The sequence below is a fragment of the Patagioenas fasciata genome, chromosome 2 (assembly GCF_037038585.1).
Source record: "Patagioenas fasciata isolate bPatFas1 chromosome 2, bPatFas1.hap1, whole genome shotgun sequence".
NCBI classification, from domain to species: domain Eukaryota; kingdom Metazoa; phylum Chordata; class Aves; order Columbiformes; family Columbidae; genus Patagioenas; species Patagioenas fasciata.
Genome location: NC_092521.1, coordinates 142326017 through 142341346, shown reverse-complemented (window position 1 = coordinate 142341346; position 15330 = coordinate 142326017). Strand labels below are relative to the sequence as shown.

Below are 15330 nucleotides of genomic sequence, written 5' to 3'. Positions count from 1 at the left end.
ATTGACGCTAATGATAAAAGTATCATTGTATTAGTGTGGAGAGAACATCAGAGCGGATGCGAATGTACCTTACCAAAGTGATTAAATGGTACCACTTAACTCAGAGCAGAGGTAATTTATGTCAGAGTTTTTTGACGTACAAATAGAACTAATATGCTACACTTGCCATTCTTGCTATCTTGTCCGCAGGCAGGCTGCCTCTGCTCCAAATGATCGTGCTTTACCCATAGCTGAAGACCGTGGTACTCAGTTGTGAAAGCACCTGGGAGGTTGGCAGCCAGAGCACAGAGCTAAGCTGGCTTCACCCTTCTTAATGTGGTATGTTTGTGTTTCTGAAAGGTTGCCTCGATATTTTCCTGGCTTTTTTCTTGCTCTTTTTAAGATGCTTTCCTTTGAATAATTGAGGTAAATTAAATTGTATTCCTGTTCAACGTGTATTTTTGCTTGGGACTGGACAGCCTCTGGTTGTACAGAGAAAAGGGGAGATGTTCTAGATGGGTGAGAAGTTTTACAAATAAGTAGGCAGTCTGGGTTTTTGTTGCAAAAGCTCAAGTTTTTGTTAACTAAGTGTTCATTTCAAGATGAAGTATGCGGAACACTGAACTATTTCACTTACTTGATTTCCAACCCTTTATTACTCCCCTACCCAGTTTTCCCTCTCATTTGCTAATTCAAAACAAGTCCCCTTTAATAGCTGGAAAACCTCCTGCAGTAGCAGAAACAACAAAGAAGAAATAGAACAAGATTTAGGTGAGTTAATTTTGAAATATTTGTTGTATAGAGATTACAAGAGAATGTGTTTAGTCTTGAATTTGATCTGTATTTGATCTCCCTACGCACAGTACAGAATATTTTCTGGCATTTTTTCGGAAGTACTTTCAAATTAGCTGTCTCTACAGTCCTTTATTGGATTTTGAAATTTTTTCACCAGATCAGTGAATTTTCCTTTCTCCTTCTGTACTTAATCCCTTCAGTCTTCTGTGATAGCCCAGCACATACTTGCTGCATTGTGACAGACGCTATGAAAATCCTCTTAAATGTCAGAGCTGTTGGATAAAGTGACTTGCAAATGATTATGGAAGTTTTGGGGTTTTTCAGATTTGGGTGCTCTGATGTAGTCAGTAGAGATGAGTACTCCTTTATAGCACCTCTTGAACGAACTGATGACACATTTGTTGTCTTCAGTTCTGCGGCTACTTCTGAAGTAGTTCAGGGATTGTATAAAATTTGCAAGTTAAAAATCCTTAGTAAGATATACAGATTTGTAGGTTTAGAGGTTTTTTTAAACTGTTAAAAATATCACCACAATTTTAGAATTATATTTAGAGTGGGAACTTTTAATTTCTCTGACCTTTTTTTTTGTCTGCACCGTTGTGTCAGATGACTTTCTCACTGCATGTATGTTGTATCACTGTATTTTAGCAAAATATAACGGAGTAAGGAACTTTCTGTTGTAATTTTGAGAGCAATAAAACTAAAGAAGAAGGAAATGCTGTGATTCATCCTATTACTTGGAGGATATGAAAGACTTTTTAAACAGTTTATATTATTAACTTCATTTAACAGAGATATGTTTATGTGTATGTAAGGTGTATGTCAGGTCTAAAACTTGAACATCATTTAGCATCTTTTGCTGCAACAACAAGAACTTGAAAAATTTGCACTGGGTTTTAGCACAGAGGCCAATGAGTTAATGTTTTTCTTCTTTTATTAAGTACATGTTAATTGCAGTAATAAGCCTTCTTTTCATAGAGTGAGTTTACAAATGTAAACCAGTATGTTTTTAGTTGTCTGAAAGAAAACTTAAGTTACATCAGTATGCATTTATTTTAATAGAGATGCATAGAGATGCATTATTGCTGCTAATTAAAAGCAAGAAGGATTGAAGTGATTGTAGTTAAATACGCTGAGTTATTTCTGTAGAGTAGGTTTTTCAAGAGTACCAGACTGAATGCTGTATTTATCTAAGTAACACCCCTATAATAATTCACCTATGGCAGTATTATTTTTTAATGTTTGAAACCAGATGAATCCACCTCTATGTAGGCTTGCTTTTATTGATGGCCAGTCTCCCAGGTAGTGCTCTGTGAAGAAACAGGTCTGTTTTAAATGCCTCCACAGGCACCCAGGTAGGCCTTGTCTTTCCTCCCTGTTACTAGAGGGACCATGGGAAGACTGGCCAAGAAAATCAGCCTTTGACTCAGTATTTTTTGTTGCTAAATTAGTATCCCATGTGTTGCATTGGAACAGGAAATGTAGAATTTATTCACTTTAAACTGTTTGTCCTGAGGAATGGATCTGACTTTTACGCTAATGACCTTTTGGTCTGTTTATCAAATATCGCCCATGACTTTTTACTTAATTCATTCGAGCACATTATTCTTCTACAGGTCCATTAAAGTAAAAACTTCAGTGCCCCCTCAGCAGAAAGGTTATTTGTGGTGTCAGGGAAATCAATGCAAGATGCCTATTAGTGGATTAAATTTTTGTTTATACTTGAGGTTTTCTTTATTAATGTATTAGTTTAAGGCTTTGGCTCTAATGAGCATATAGGAATGTGAGTAATGGAGAAATAAGATTTCTGAGTCTTTTTTTAAAATATGTATTACACTTAACATGCTTCATTTGGTATAAATTGAGTAAAAGAACGTGCATGGAAAGTCTTCTAAGTGTCATCACCTGGGATATGTAATCTTTTGCATGTTCTTACTATCTAGCAGTCTAGAAACTAATGTGGTTGTCTTGGAAACAGGTTTTATTTTCCTTTTGTGAATATCTATATGTGAAATCATTGTCTTCCTTGGAAATCTGGAAGTAATAGTGAAAGAAAAAACTGCAAATTTAAGATGCTTGTTGTCTATATAAAGAATTGGTGCGGGAGTCTATAAGTGATGTTTGCATTGTGTGCTTTAATTATAGTTGCGTGATTATGTTGCTGAAACAGTCTTTAGGTTTTCTAAGGTAAAATGCCGGTACTTAGTGTTGATATTTGTCGGAGAATTATCTGCAGTGAAGCACTTTGCCAAGATTTCCTAGCTTAATATTTAAATAGAAACATTACTGTATAACTGATGTGTTGAATAAGTTCCTAAAACTGAACTATTACTTCCAGTTTTTTCCCTTGCCCTGCTTTAAATTAACAGCATGTGAAAAACCCTTGAATATTCGGTGAGATTGTGGCATACTAGTTGCCAGACAAAACATCAGCAGTAGACAGAAGTGCACAGGACAGCTCTTTTATTAGCCAGAGAACTGCCAGGCACAGCAAAAAATGTCAAAGCAAACCAGAAACTGAGTCAAGAAATAACCATCTTTCAAATTGCTGAGGATTTATTAGGATATGTATGAAAATATGAAACAATGTTCTTGAAGAAGTTTAACTTTTCTGGTTTGTAGTTTATTTGTCCAGTCACAGCAATCTTAGAGTTTGTTATTAGTGTAATTTCATTATAATTTTTACAGATAAAGGTCCAGACTGAATAATTAGCCATGTTTTGTTCTTGAATTATTAACTATAGTAAGTTCTAATGAGTTTTTTAGTAAATTTCTCTTCCCCGTGTTTTTGTCTCCAGTACCAATTTAAAATGCTCTCAAATACTGATATATGCTTCAGAGAAGATTTTTTTTTTAAGTTCTTTCATAGAATAAGTATGTTTTTTGGTGGAGCTCATGCTTTGGATGATACAGCATGTCCAAGGGGAGAGGGCCATGACAGGATCTTGTCAAGCCGTTGGAACCCATGTGCATGACCATCTCTTTGATTCTCCTTCCCACCTCTTTCTCCTGACCTGTTTCTACATTCCACATCAATCTCTTTTCAAAACTTGATTGGTCTTTTTATTTTTTCTGAAATGCTGTTTTTCCATCAAGTATGTTCTGATTTTTTTTCCCTTCTTCACTAAAGCAAGCTCAAGCTTTCTATTTAAGGTCTGAGATGAAGCTTATTAACATAAGTTGAAAGGATCTTAAAGACTATGGTTGCTACCAGTTGGTGCAGGAAGCTTTTAGTGACCTAGATTTTGGCCCTGATGTACAGTACTGATGCTTGTTTTTCCACAAATGACAGTAAAGTCACTCTGAGATTCTGTCATGCTCTGTTTTGGACATAATAGCATTGACATATGTTTACCTTGATGGTCAGGCCACGAGCTTCCCAATTTCACCTCAAATTATGATCTTATAAGTCTTACATGAAAAAAGGACATTAAAATAACACGTTATTTAAGCTATAAGCAAAGCTGAGTTAGTCATGAAGCTTTTTTTCACATTCCTCTAAATAAATGTCATTTCTTCCAGTTTAATGATATTACTAAACTGTGTTAAAAAAAGTAGTCCATTTATACCTTCCTGATCAAATAATAATTCTCCTTGCTGATTACTAAGTATTACATAATTATATTCCCTGGCTCCATTTTAGCTGAACAATTTTTCATTCTCTCCTCCCAAAACCCAAACCCCTTATACGGTAACAGTTCTGTATATTTGCAGTGTGTGCATCATTATGTTACTGTGGTCACTACCGTGAAATTTGTTCGATAATCACATATTCTAGCATCCTTCCTGAATCTCCTGGAAAAACATAATGTTGTTAAAGTTCTCTTGGCTTTTTTTTCAGATTAACTTTTCTAAAACTTTGAGTCTGGTTGTATCAGTTTTTTACGATCCACTGACTTTGTCCTGGAGAAATCTGGTTTACTCCTGTGCATTGTAATTAGAAATGGTGACATGGTTTTCCATACTCAGAAATTAAAATACCACATAATTCGAAGTTTTCTAAGGATAAAAAGGAACTGCAATGTTGCCGAGTCTGACTTCATCAGGGTTACCCAAAGGTAAAACAAGCTCTAGGGGAGAGATTATGGATTCATTTGAAAATAAATGGTATTTTTATTGCCTTTTATAATTAAAAAACCCCAACAAAACAAAAAACAACCCCCAAACTAATGAACACTTCCCTTTTACCATAAGAAAGGAAGGAAGCTGATTAAATCCAGTCATCTCCAGCGAGAGAGAGACACGTAGTTGCTTTTGCAGTGATGAGACCCACATCTCTGGAGGACAGCGTATCCAGTCATCACGTCATCTTTAAGACAGAAGTTTCTGATGCTCGACACAAAGCCAACCTGCATCCCTTGCTGCAGTTAGACACGTAACATTTAGATGGAGACAATCCCATCGCAAGTTCTAGACTGTCCCTTTGGCTTGAAATGGCCTCTACAAACTCCTCCTTCTAATATTGGACTGAAATACAAAGTAGCTTATCCAAGCTGCTCTTCACACAACTCATTTTTAGAGCTCCTCATTAATTACAAGTGGGTATATTTGCTAGAAAAGGGGATTTTTTCACTTGCATTGTTTTTCTTTGGGGGTGGGAGATGCACTCTTTAGTGAGGCGGGTTCTCCACACTCATGGCCTTGAAGGGTACGTTAGGAACGAGTTTGGCCTCTGTCAAACTCTGTCATTTTTGTACTTGTGTGTTGCATTTGTGCTTAAATGGACTCTGTGTGCTGCTCTGCAGTCCCTGTTTTTCCTTCCCTTTGTGGAGTGCTACTGGGGTGGCTGCCTCAGCAGAGAGGCAGGGGCAGTGGTTCAGCCACACTGTTAGGTTCTTGGTGTTGTTTTGTTCTCCCTTCAGGGATTGCTTCACTACCTTGTTGAAGAGATGGTGATGCACAGGGGATGAGCAGGGATCTCATCTTGACAGGAATGCGATTTTTACTGTTGCTGGGTTAGAAAAACTTCCTTTTAAAATTTTGGTTATGTTCTTTCACATAATCTGAAGTTCTCAAAAATTTGTATAAAATCACGCTTTATTTTTTTCCTTTTTGAAATAGAGTGAGCAGTGTTGCAGCTTTAATAAAAATAAGGCTTACTTTCTGATGCCCTTTTCGATTCTTTCTCATATGTGCTTAAACTTTCAACTTAGTGACTTATGACTGGTCATATAAGCTACTCAGTCTGTTTTTTAAGTGTTCACATTTTTATACATAGCAAACGTCTGAATAAAATGTACCTGTTTAACACATTCCATCCTAACTTTAGTTTCACTGAACCTTTCTGTTATTAACAGAAAATATCAAGGGTGGCTCAAGTTTGACGTGTAAAAGAAATGGCAGATTTTTAGCTTGTGTAAAACATCTTATTCTTTATGTCTAAGAGCTGTCAGAAGATAGTAAACAGATCTTAGAAAAGCAGCATTTATAACCAAATTGCTCTCATGAAATATAAGTAAATCATACAACGAAACAGCTGATTAAATCTGTAGCCTGTAGCACAATGACTGGTATCCCATCCATTAGCAACCGTGGTGCTTCACTCAAGCCAAACAACTTGAGTTTACAGTGTGTTTAATTTGAGTGACAGAGATTTGTAAGTGAATTGAAGGAGGATTATAATATTATTTCATACCTCACGTACCTTTGCTGCTGCAGTACCGTCTCAGGTTTCCAGCTTCGCAGCTGTGGCCGCCGTAGCTCAGACCACCCGCTGAAGGGCTGTTCTGTGACTTTCTGTAACCTGTCCATGCTGGGAAAATCTCCCTGGTTTTGAAACCGGAAAACTTGGTGTTACTTTGCACAACTCTGCCTCTCTTAGTAGACAGTAAACATTTTGTTCACAGATTCTGTGCTGTGACATTGGTAATGAAGGAGATGCTAGAACAAGAAAACATGAGGAAAAACATTGATTTTTGTAATATATAATCTTGTCACTAGATTTTTTCTATACATGCCTGTTATATTCGTAGTGTAGCCGTTAATTTTATGATGATCAGCTTGTTTGTAGTGCTTTATTTACCTGGAGCACAGCGTCATTTTAGAGGCCTTACTCTTGTTTCGGAATGTGAGCGTTGTCTGCTGCACTGGAGCTGGAGCGTCTGTGGATGAAACATTGGCCTCATACCTTTTGGATGATGGTGTTTTCCAGGCTTACATGTAAAGTACTGTAGCATTTTCAGAAAGAGAATAATCTTGGAGATTTCCCTCTTGTGCTCACACTAACAGTCAAGAATTTTTTTTTTTTATTTTATCTTTTTCCCCACAAAGCCACTCGGCAATAACCATTTGCTGTGTATCCTTCAGACTTTTGACAGGAGCAGTGTTAAGCCAGTGCTGAATGTTCATGCAAGTTCCTTTTGCTCAGAGTTGCCTCTGCTTTGTTGTTACATTTGTGATGGGTGCTCAGGCGATTTAAATGCCAGAAGAGCAAGTTGTTTTTTCACCTTCTGTCAGGACTTACAGTAGGAACTGGTCCTCTGCTGTGCTGCATACATCAAAGTGAGATTCCTGTCTGCATTCTGTTGCCCTTTTCCCAGCAGTTACTATTTTAATTTTCCACTTAAGAAACTCTGATAATGCCAGCCATATGTCATTAGCTGGTGTCATTCAAATACCATTTGATGAGCACTTTCAAAAGCAGGAGGAAGATTTACTCACCACCCTTTATAGTATATTGACATGTTTTTTAAGTGATCATGGTGTGTCCTTTACAAAAACAAATGTGGTTTGAAATTGTCTGATAATGCACTTTCCTGTTAGAGGATGTGTGACTTCACATAGCTTTTTATTCAGATTAGGTGATTTATTTGACAGTAATTGTATTTTATGCCATTTTAAAAATGCTTATGAGCTATTTTAAGTTGTCTTATAGGATGAAATGTAGGTTGTTATATCTTAACGTATCAGTGTATAAAAATATCCACTGAAATTGTCTGTTTTCTTTGGTTTGTTATTACACTTCCAACTATACTTACAGGTTCAGGTAAATATATAAAGATGCTCTGGAATTCCATGAGGTATATCACCCATTTAAAAAACACTTCTATAAAGATTTTATCTTTTGCTGATACTCAGTTTAACAAACAGAACAGTTTTATAATAAAAAATACAGTAAATCAGTTGCAGATTTCTGGCTGAACGTGCATACAGTAATTCATTCAACAGATCTCTGCACGGTGATCAGAACAGGTTGTTCCTTGCTGTGCTGTTCATTCGCAGTCATTTCTTTGTGCTGCTGTCCTAGCAGCATGTGTTTGATTTTGCTCCTAGAAGAAGCAGGGTTTGAAATACTCCAATTCTAAGTTAACTTCCAGGGAGTGATGAGGGTGGTCTGTCAGGCCACACTTGTGGTTTTTTTTTGTCACCCTGAGAACAGAAATTTAAAAGAATTTGATAGTGTTTTTCAGTGCCTGACTGCAATGTTTGTTTAACATGTCTCAGAGCAGCAGCTTCTGATCTGGCCCCAGGTAATGTTGTTGTTTATCAGTGGTATAATTACTTTGACTGCATGCGGAGGTAGTCTTTTGGAATGGATGAAGATGCTGACTTTAACTGCGTAAGGGAGATTAAAACTAGGGACCTTTTTAAAGAGAAAACCTGGAAATCTGGCAAGAAAGTGAATTGTACAGGTAGTTACTGTGAAGAGACCTCTATCCTCACTTTTTCTGTTTAAATTAATCTTACAGAGAATTTTGAAGTGTTTCTCTAAAATGTATTAATAGTATTATACATTGTGAGGAGGATGCCAAAGGAAATAGAAATGATGATTACTGTTCTTCCCAGTGAAAATGGGCAGATAGGCTCTTAACCCATTTAATCTTACAATTAAATCATGTCTCTTCATCATTTTATATTTACCTATGAGATAAAGGTCTGTCAGCATGCACTGTACCAGGGAGCAGTCTATACATCTTGCAGTCAGGGAGTGGGGCTTCTGGTTGTGTGGTTTTTGCTTTTATTTCTGTATTTAGTCTTTGAAAACAAGTCTGACACCCTTTCTGTAATGTGTGGCATTTTAAAACCTTGAGTGCCACCCATCCTCTTGCCCTTCTGATAATTTGTGCATTTTGTGAATGCTTATGAATCAGCAGAAGAAAACTATTTGGTTCAGTTAGTGAATTTAAAGAAAAAATTCCGGTAATTTGCTACAGCAGGGATATCAAACTCATTTTTACCGGGGGCCACATCAGCTTCGCAATTGCCTTCGGAGGACCGACTGTAATTTTAGGACTGTGTAAATGTAGGAGTAGCTACCCCTGGACTACAGCAAATACCTTCTGTATTTTTGTAAAATCACTTAGAGTTTCAAGTATTTAATCATGTTAGAGGATTTTAAGAGAGCCTAATGGCCATATTCAACTTGCATGCTGTAGATACCAATGTGATCTCTGGGCAGAAGCAGCATCTCTAAGGAGAGCACCAGAGTGTTCAGGTGGGGCGTCGTCCTCCCTGCATTGGTGATATGGAGAGTTTTGGGGTGTCTCTGTGGTTGGCAATGCAGTGAGCAACCCAGTCTGCACCTCGGACCATTACCCTCCGTTAAGACTGGGCTGGGTACTGGGAGGAGTGGGGCTCTGAGACCGTCTGTGGTGTGGATGGCCAGCATGCCAGGTTTGGGTACTGGATAAGTCAGCCATCTTTGGATGGTAAATGGTCAGGAATGGTTGTCTTGACTTGGACTTGATTCTGCTCCTCTGTGTTTCTGATGGTCATCATGTACAAGGGGCAAAGGCTTTTACTACTCAGCTGGTGTTTTGTTTTTTGTTTGTTTTTTTGTAGATGCCCAGATAGAGTACATTTGGTGCAGGCAGAACATCATTGTAGTAAGAACTGCGTACGAAGAAAGAACCAACCAACCTAAGAACACCTGATGTGCAGAAGTTGTCCCTGACTGACCTGCCACCCTTGACCATGCGTGCAAGTGAGGAGCGCACCCATGTGCCTCTGCCCTCCTCGTGTGCGCTGAGCTTGGCTCTGCCAGGGCGCAGCTTTACTTGTCTCCTGTCTGTGGTTCTGTGGGCAGAGTGTGGAATGAGATGCCCTTGAAAAATCTGCCAGGGATTTGCGTCATGACTGACAAAGGAGTTTTGTTATATTTGGAAGATGTGGTTGTATGTAAAATAAAATGAGAGGCAGAAGTAAAGCAGAGGGCTTGTTTCAGTTCTTCTGGTAGGGAAGATGACACCAGGAAATAGTTGAATTCTGTATCTGTTAAGTTATAATGAAAACTAAAGCGTACACAAACATGCTGCTTCTCCTTATTGCCAGAGAGGGACTGTGCTCATCATATTTTGTGACCAAAGGTATATTGTTGAAGGAACAAACGTTAGCATGTTTTCTTGTTTGTTTTTTAAATTATGCTTTTAAACCTATTACTGAACTTCAGAGTTCAATGTATTAAAAGTTCGTGTGCAGTTAGCAAAATTGCACATTTCCTGTATAGAAGCTGAACCTTAAATTGCAGAACTATGTACCAGCAAATGATGTAGTATCTTTCCACAAATCACGGATCACTTAATAACAGTATGAATTTCTGAGGGAACAGTAACGTGTTAAACACTTAAATATCTCAAGCTTTGTTAGTTCGTCATCTGGCATCATAGGCAGAGAAAATTACATATGCCATATAGTTGATCTTTTTCCAGTGCTTTTGTAAAGGCTGAAACATATTTTCTTTGGTGCATCACTGCCTTTTGGTAAAATGAAGTTTTCTGTCATAAGCCAACCAAGACCCAGCATGTTTTCAGGGTCTAATTTTGAATTTTTGTTCACATTGCAAATCGATGTGAAACCATGACCGTTGAGGCTTTCTGGCATGTACAAAACATTTGTTCAGCTAGAAAACGAGTGGGGAAAAAGAGCCAGCGGTGACATGTCCAGATGGGAGCCCACTGGCGTGCTGCAGAGCAGAACACCTGGCAGCGGGGAGGGAGAAGCACCATCCAGCGCTGCGTGATCGGATGCAGGGCACTGTGGGCGTTGTGGCTTTGTCGAGGACCATCACTTCTTTAATGCTGATGCTTTGTGAACTGTGATGATTTGATGCTAGACTAAAAACCGAAATAATATTGCAGAGTCTTTACCAGTAATTAATTTGATTTTTTTTTTTTTAAAGATGATCTGCTAGTCAACAAAGTTTGTAAAATTGTAACCAGTCTTTAAATAGACAACAGTTATCCCGAGGCACTGGAGCCCCTGGCTGCTCCCAGGTGGTTGATCATTAGTGAAGGGAAGGACTTTTCTCCCATTGTGGAACCTGCCCTGGTAGGACATTGCATGGAAGGGTTCTCAGGGGTTGGACATTTAGTCAGGTCTCTTGATGAGATGTGGAGAGTTTCGCATTGCTTGCTTTCAGTGTTGTTTCTGAATTATACGCTTTGAATGTTTTTGTTTAGTGTAATGAGAATTTATTTTTTGGAGTCTAGAACCAATACTGACCGGATTGTTCTGTGCAGAAATTTGGAGATAGAATGAGGTGGAATAGTTGATGTGTACCATGTTGGTGTGTTACTTGTCTGCTGACAGCTTCAGAGGTCACATTTGTTTATCTACCTTGAGAAATTCTGTGGTTCACAAAGCTGAAGACTTTTTAACCCATTAGAATTTTTTACCTTATTGTTACTGTTTGATATACTCAGTCATCAGGAAAAAAACGATATGTATTTCCTCCTTAATATTGGACCAACTCTACCATAAAATAATACGATGGAGATGTAGAATTACTGTAGGGATTAACTGCAGTGTCACCGTTTTTGAATGTGTATTTAATGTAAAAAGGGCAGAGATTATGTGGGGAAGAACCTCAGTATTATGAAACTGCTACTTTTCTTATTAGGTAACTTTAACACAAAGTTCTACCACTACAGAAATGAGGAATTGGTTTAGTTCAGAGTCTGTATGAATAAAATTTTACTGTTGTTTTGCCTGCTTTGTTTTATCTATCTGTTTTCTTTGAAGAGCCATGAATTAAGCTTTGCAGCAGGGCTGCTGACTTTAGTGAGGCTTGACATGGTACATAAACAGCGTAGTGCATTTATGTTAGTAAATGTAGTGATTTTCAAATTTATCACATGCTTATGAATAACATTTTTCCTTTTTATCTACTTCTCGGGAGTTATTAGATGTACAGCTGAAGTAGTGGCTTTAGTAACTTTGGTAACTGGATTAACAATTCAGTATTCAAAGATGAGGCTCCTTTCAGCTGAAAATTTGAATTTAAAATAATGCTTATATCTCATTGCAAAAATCCCGTGGTTTTGAATACTCCTAATACTTAATCCTTTATTAAGAAAGAAAAAAAAAAAAGGTGTTACCATTACAGTTCTTTAGTTCCATTTCTCATGTTATATTCTAAGTTGTGCTTGAAAATTGAAGGATGCTTTAAAGGATCCCTTACTAAATAGGAGAGAAGCCTGTTGTTGTTTTTTCCAACAGCAACTAATTTTTGAAATTAATTTCTTAATTGTGTAGTTTGTTTTTTAAGTTCCACTTAAGAAAAAGGGAAGTGTGAGCTCCCAACCCAGTGTTTAAACGTGTGTTTAACTTTTAAACATCTGAGTAGGTTCATGCGCCATGAGGATTTTGACAGGTTCCCTCATGGTGACGTCGTGGAGAGTGGCTGCAGCGGGACGGGGCTGGACCGGGGAGCCGAGGAAGGTGCAGGACCCCACTGATGGGCTTTGAGCACAGTGGCCTCAGGGGTAGCGCTGACAGCCAAATTACTTTTGCAGAACTGCCGTCCTTGCAAAACCCTCAAGTGTTGTAACTTTTCTAATGGTCAAAGATCACTCCAAAGCAGTGCGAAAGCAGTTTTCCAGCTATGCCCGCATTACTGGTGTGAACTGTTGGCCAGTTCCATATCTGCCTTGAGAGGTTTTGCCTTGTAATGGCGCTCAGCCTGGTATGGATGTCGTATGTACTGACAGTTCTGCCTGTCCGCTGACATAAATACTGTTATTTAAATAAACATGTTCTAAATGCCTTCTGTTACAATGGGATTGAAGGAAAGTTTGAAAAAATTTACCTATGTTCAGGCCAGTACAGAAAGGGGGTTATATTTTTTGTCTTCTTCAGGGAATGAGCATGCAATGTGGAGGTATCCGTCATAACTTTTAATTTTACTAATTTATTCTAAAACTGGCAGAATAGCTGAAGTCTCACAGCTGCTGAATTCCTTCTGCCTTTGGAGCAGTCCAGGGCTGGTGCAAACGGTCTGTTCTCAGAAATGCAGAGAGTGGTTAGACAGAAAGGCTGTAGGATAGTGTCTAATTATAGATTGCTTTTTCTAATATATTTCTTCAAGAATAATGCTTTTCCAGATACAGCAGTTTAGAAAGTGAATCCTATTGATATCCTTCTAGATAGAAAACATGTATTTTAATAGTTATAACTACACAAACATATTTAACCTATAATTAATTTTTGTTTTCAGTGGTGGTACATGATATGACAGAATTAAATTAACCTGTACATATACGACACACATTTTAAACTATCATCTACTTAAAACTGACTATAGATACTAGAAATGTCTTAACTTTGTTATAAAAAGTGTGGGGTTTTGTCATTTGATGTTGATTAATAGGCTGTTGTAGAAGGTTGATTAAGAGTATGTTATTACGGTAAGATGGTATTAAAAGTTGACCTGAATCCTCCATTTGTCATTTTGGTGACCTTTATGTCCCTTCCTCTTTAGAACTACGCAGCACTGATACAGCAACAAATTAATGAGGACAAACAAAACTTGAGAGAAAAGACTGTGTATGGAATCCAGCTCACAGAAGAAAAACTTAATGACTTCCGTGATGAACAGATTGGGCAACTGAAGGAACTGATGGACGAAGCTACCAAACCTAATAAAGAAATCACCATTTCTAAAGACTCGGAACGCAAAAACTGAAAGGTTTTAAAAGATGTTTTAATGCATATGGAAGCATTTTGAAACTTCCTTTTCCACTTGGACTTGAATGTGGTTTCTGTGCAGTAATGGGCACTGCTGATGGCATAACTTGTCTGAAACATGTCTCTGACTATTTGGCTTTCTGTGCAAGAATAAATGTGTCCACATTTATTGCAGGGCAACAATAAAGTGTGTCAGACTTTAATTTAATTAATAATTTGTTAACCCCCGCCTTCCCCACTACTGAAGGGGAATAGGAGAACAAGAGAGAGAGACTTACAAGTTGGAAAGTTAAAGAAACTTTACTAATAATGAGAGAAAATAATGCAAAATATACAAACCCAATATTGAATTTCCCAGCATAGCACAGTGTCGTGCCTGAGGCTGCAAAGCGGGCACTGGGAAGTCCTGGAGTCCCTGACTGCATTCGGCAGTAGACAGGAGCTGGATTGAGTGATGCACGGACTGGAACCAGGATCAGGATTGTAGGCAGGAGAACAGGCAGGGTCTTCTTCAGATGCTAGCCATGGACAAAGAGAGAGATCCTCATGATCTCCCAGTTTTATCCTGTGTATGATGTGGGTGGCATGGAATGCCTCATTGGTCTGTTTGGCTTACCTGTTATTTCCACCCCTTCCTGCAAACAAAACCCTCTCACTTGTGGGATGTATGAAATTTATCAGCAACCTTGGCTCCTAGAGCAAGAAAAGATAAACCTGGGCCTTTTCTGCATAGCATTCCTGCTGTTAGCTCAGTAAAACTGCGAATATCAGCCATTATCAGCTGCAGAGCAAACAGTGTCAAAAAATCATGCAGCCAACTTCAGAAAAATGCAGTCACTTAGAAGAGCCTAGCTGAAAGGAAAATTCACTAAAAGATAATTGGTCTTGTTTTAACCAAAAACAGGACAAATTGTTAAAATGGAATAATCACAACAATTTTCTGTTAATGGCAATAATTTTTTCTACTAATGGAAGGTGGAGACTGAAAGAATTTGGCAAGAGTAAATTGACATTTTTAAAATAGAAAGCTTTATATTTTTTTTTTAATCTTAGCACCTGTAGGGCAAAACATTTTTTCTGTTTGTGTATAATCCTCTGCTTTAATGGAAAAGATGCAGTTAGCATTTGTTTTCTGATGTGGATTCAATGGCCAAAGAACAAAGTTATGGTACTAGAGTGGGCTCATTTCAATGGAAAGAAATGAAAAGTGTTAGAAACGCATGCAATTGTTGAAATTGAAAGTTGGTTTTCTTCTTGAGCTTTAGTCTGAAAAGCACTTTAAAATAAAAGATGTAGTTCATTATTAAATTCACCTTGAAGGTACCACTGGCTTATGAAGAAAATTCTGCTGTTTTTTCAAAGCTAGATCTAAATTACTGTTAGTCTCTAAAATTTTGAAAAAACATTTGTGAGTTGGTTGTGCTGTATTTAGAATTCAAAGGCCTTTTAAAGCTCAGCATCTCATATTGCTCAATATTTTGTATAGATCAGAAGTTGTAAACTCCTCAATGACAGAAATTATCCTGTTCATAATACTATTTAACAAATATAAATACTTAGTGGGTAATAGGTTAAGTCTTCATCAGGAGAATGCATGCCTATTGTAATACTTACTGTGACTAAAAAAAGTCTTACTTTTTTATCTGCTAAGAA

At 37.7% G+C, this 15330-nt stretch overlaps 1 protein-coding gene across 1 annotated transcript in view; it reads left to right on the top strand.

Moving 5' to 3' along the window:
* Positions 1 to 13880, top strand: part of SDHAF3 (succinate dehydrogenase complex assembly factor 3) — a 31328-nt gene extending 17448 nt beyond the window's left edge. Inside the window, exon 2 of the mRNA XM_065832238.2 lies at positions 13472 to 13880. Within this exon, the coding sequence (XP_065688310.1) occupies positions 13472 to 13675 (204 nt within the window). The 3' untranslated portion in view covers positions 13676 to 13880. The remainder of the gene's footprint in view (positions 1 to 13471) is intronic.
* The last annotated feature ends 1450 nt before the right edge of the window (positions 13881 to 15330 follow it).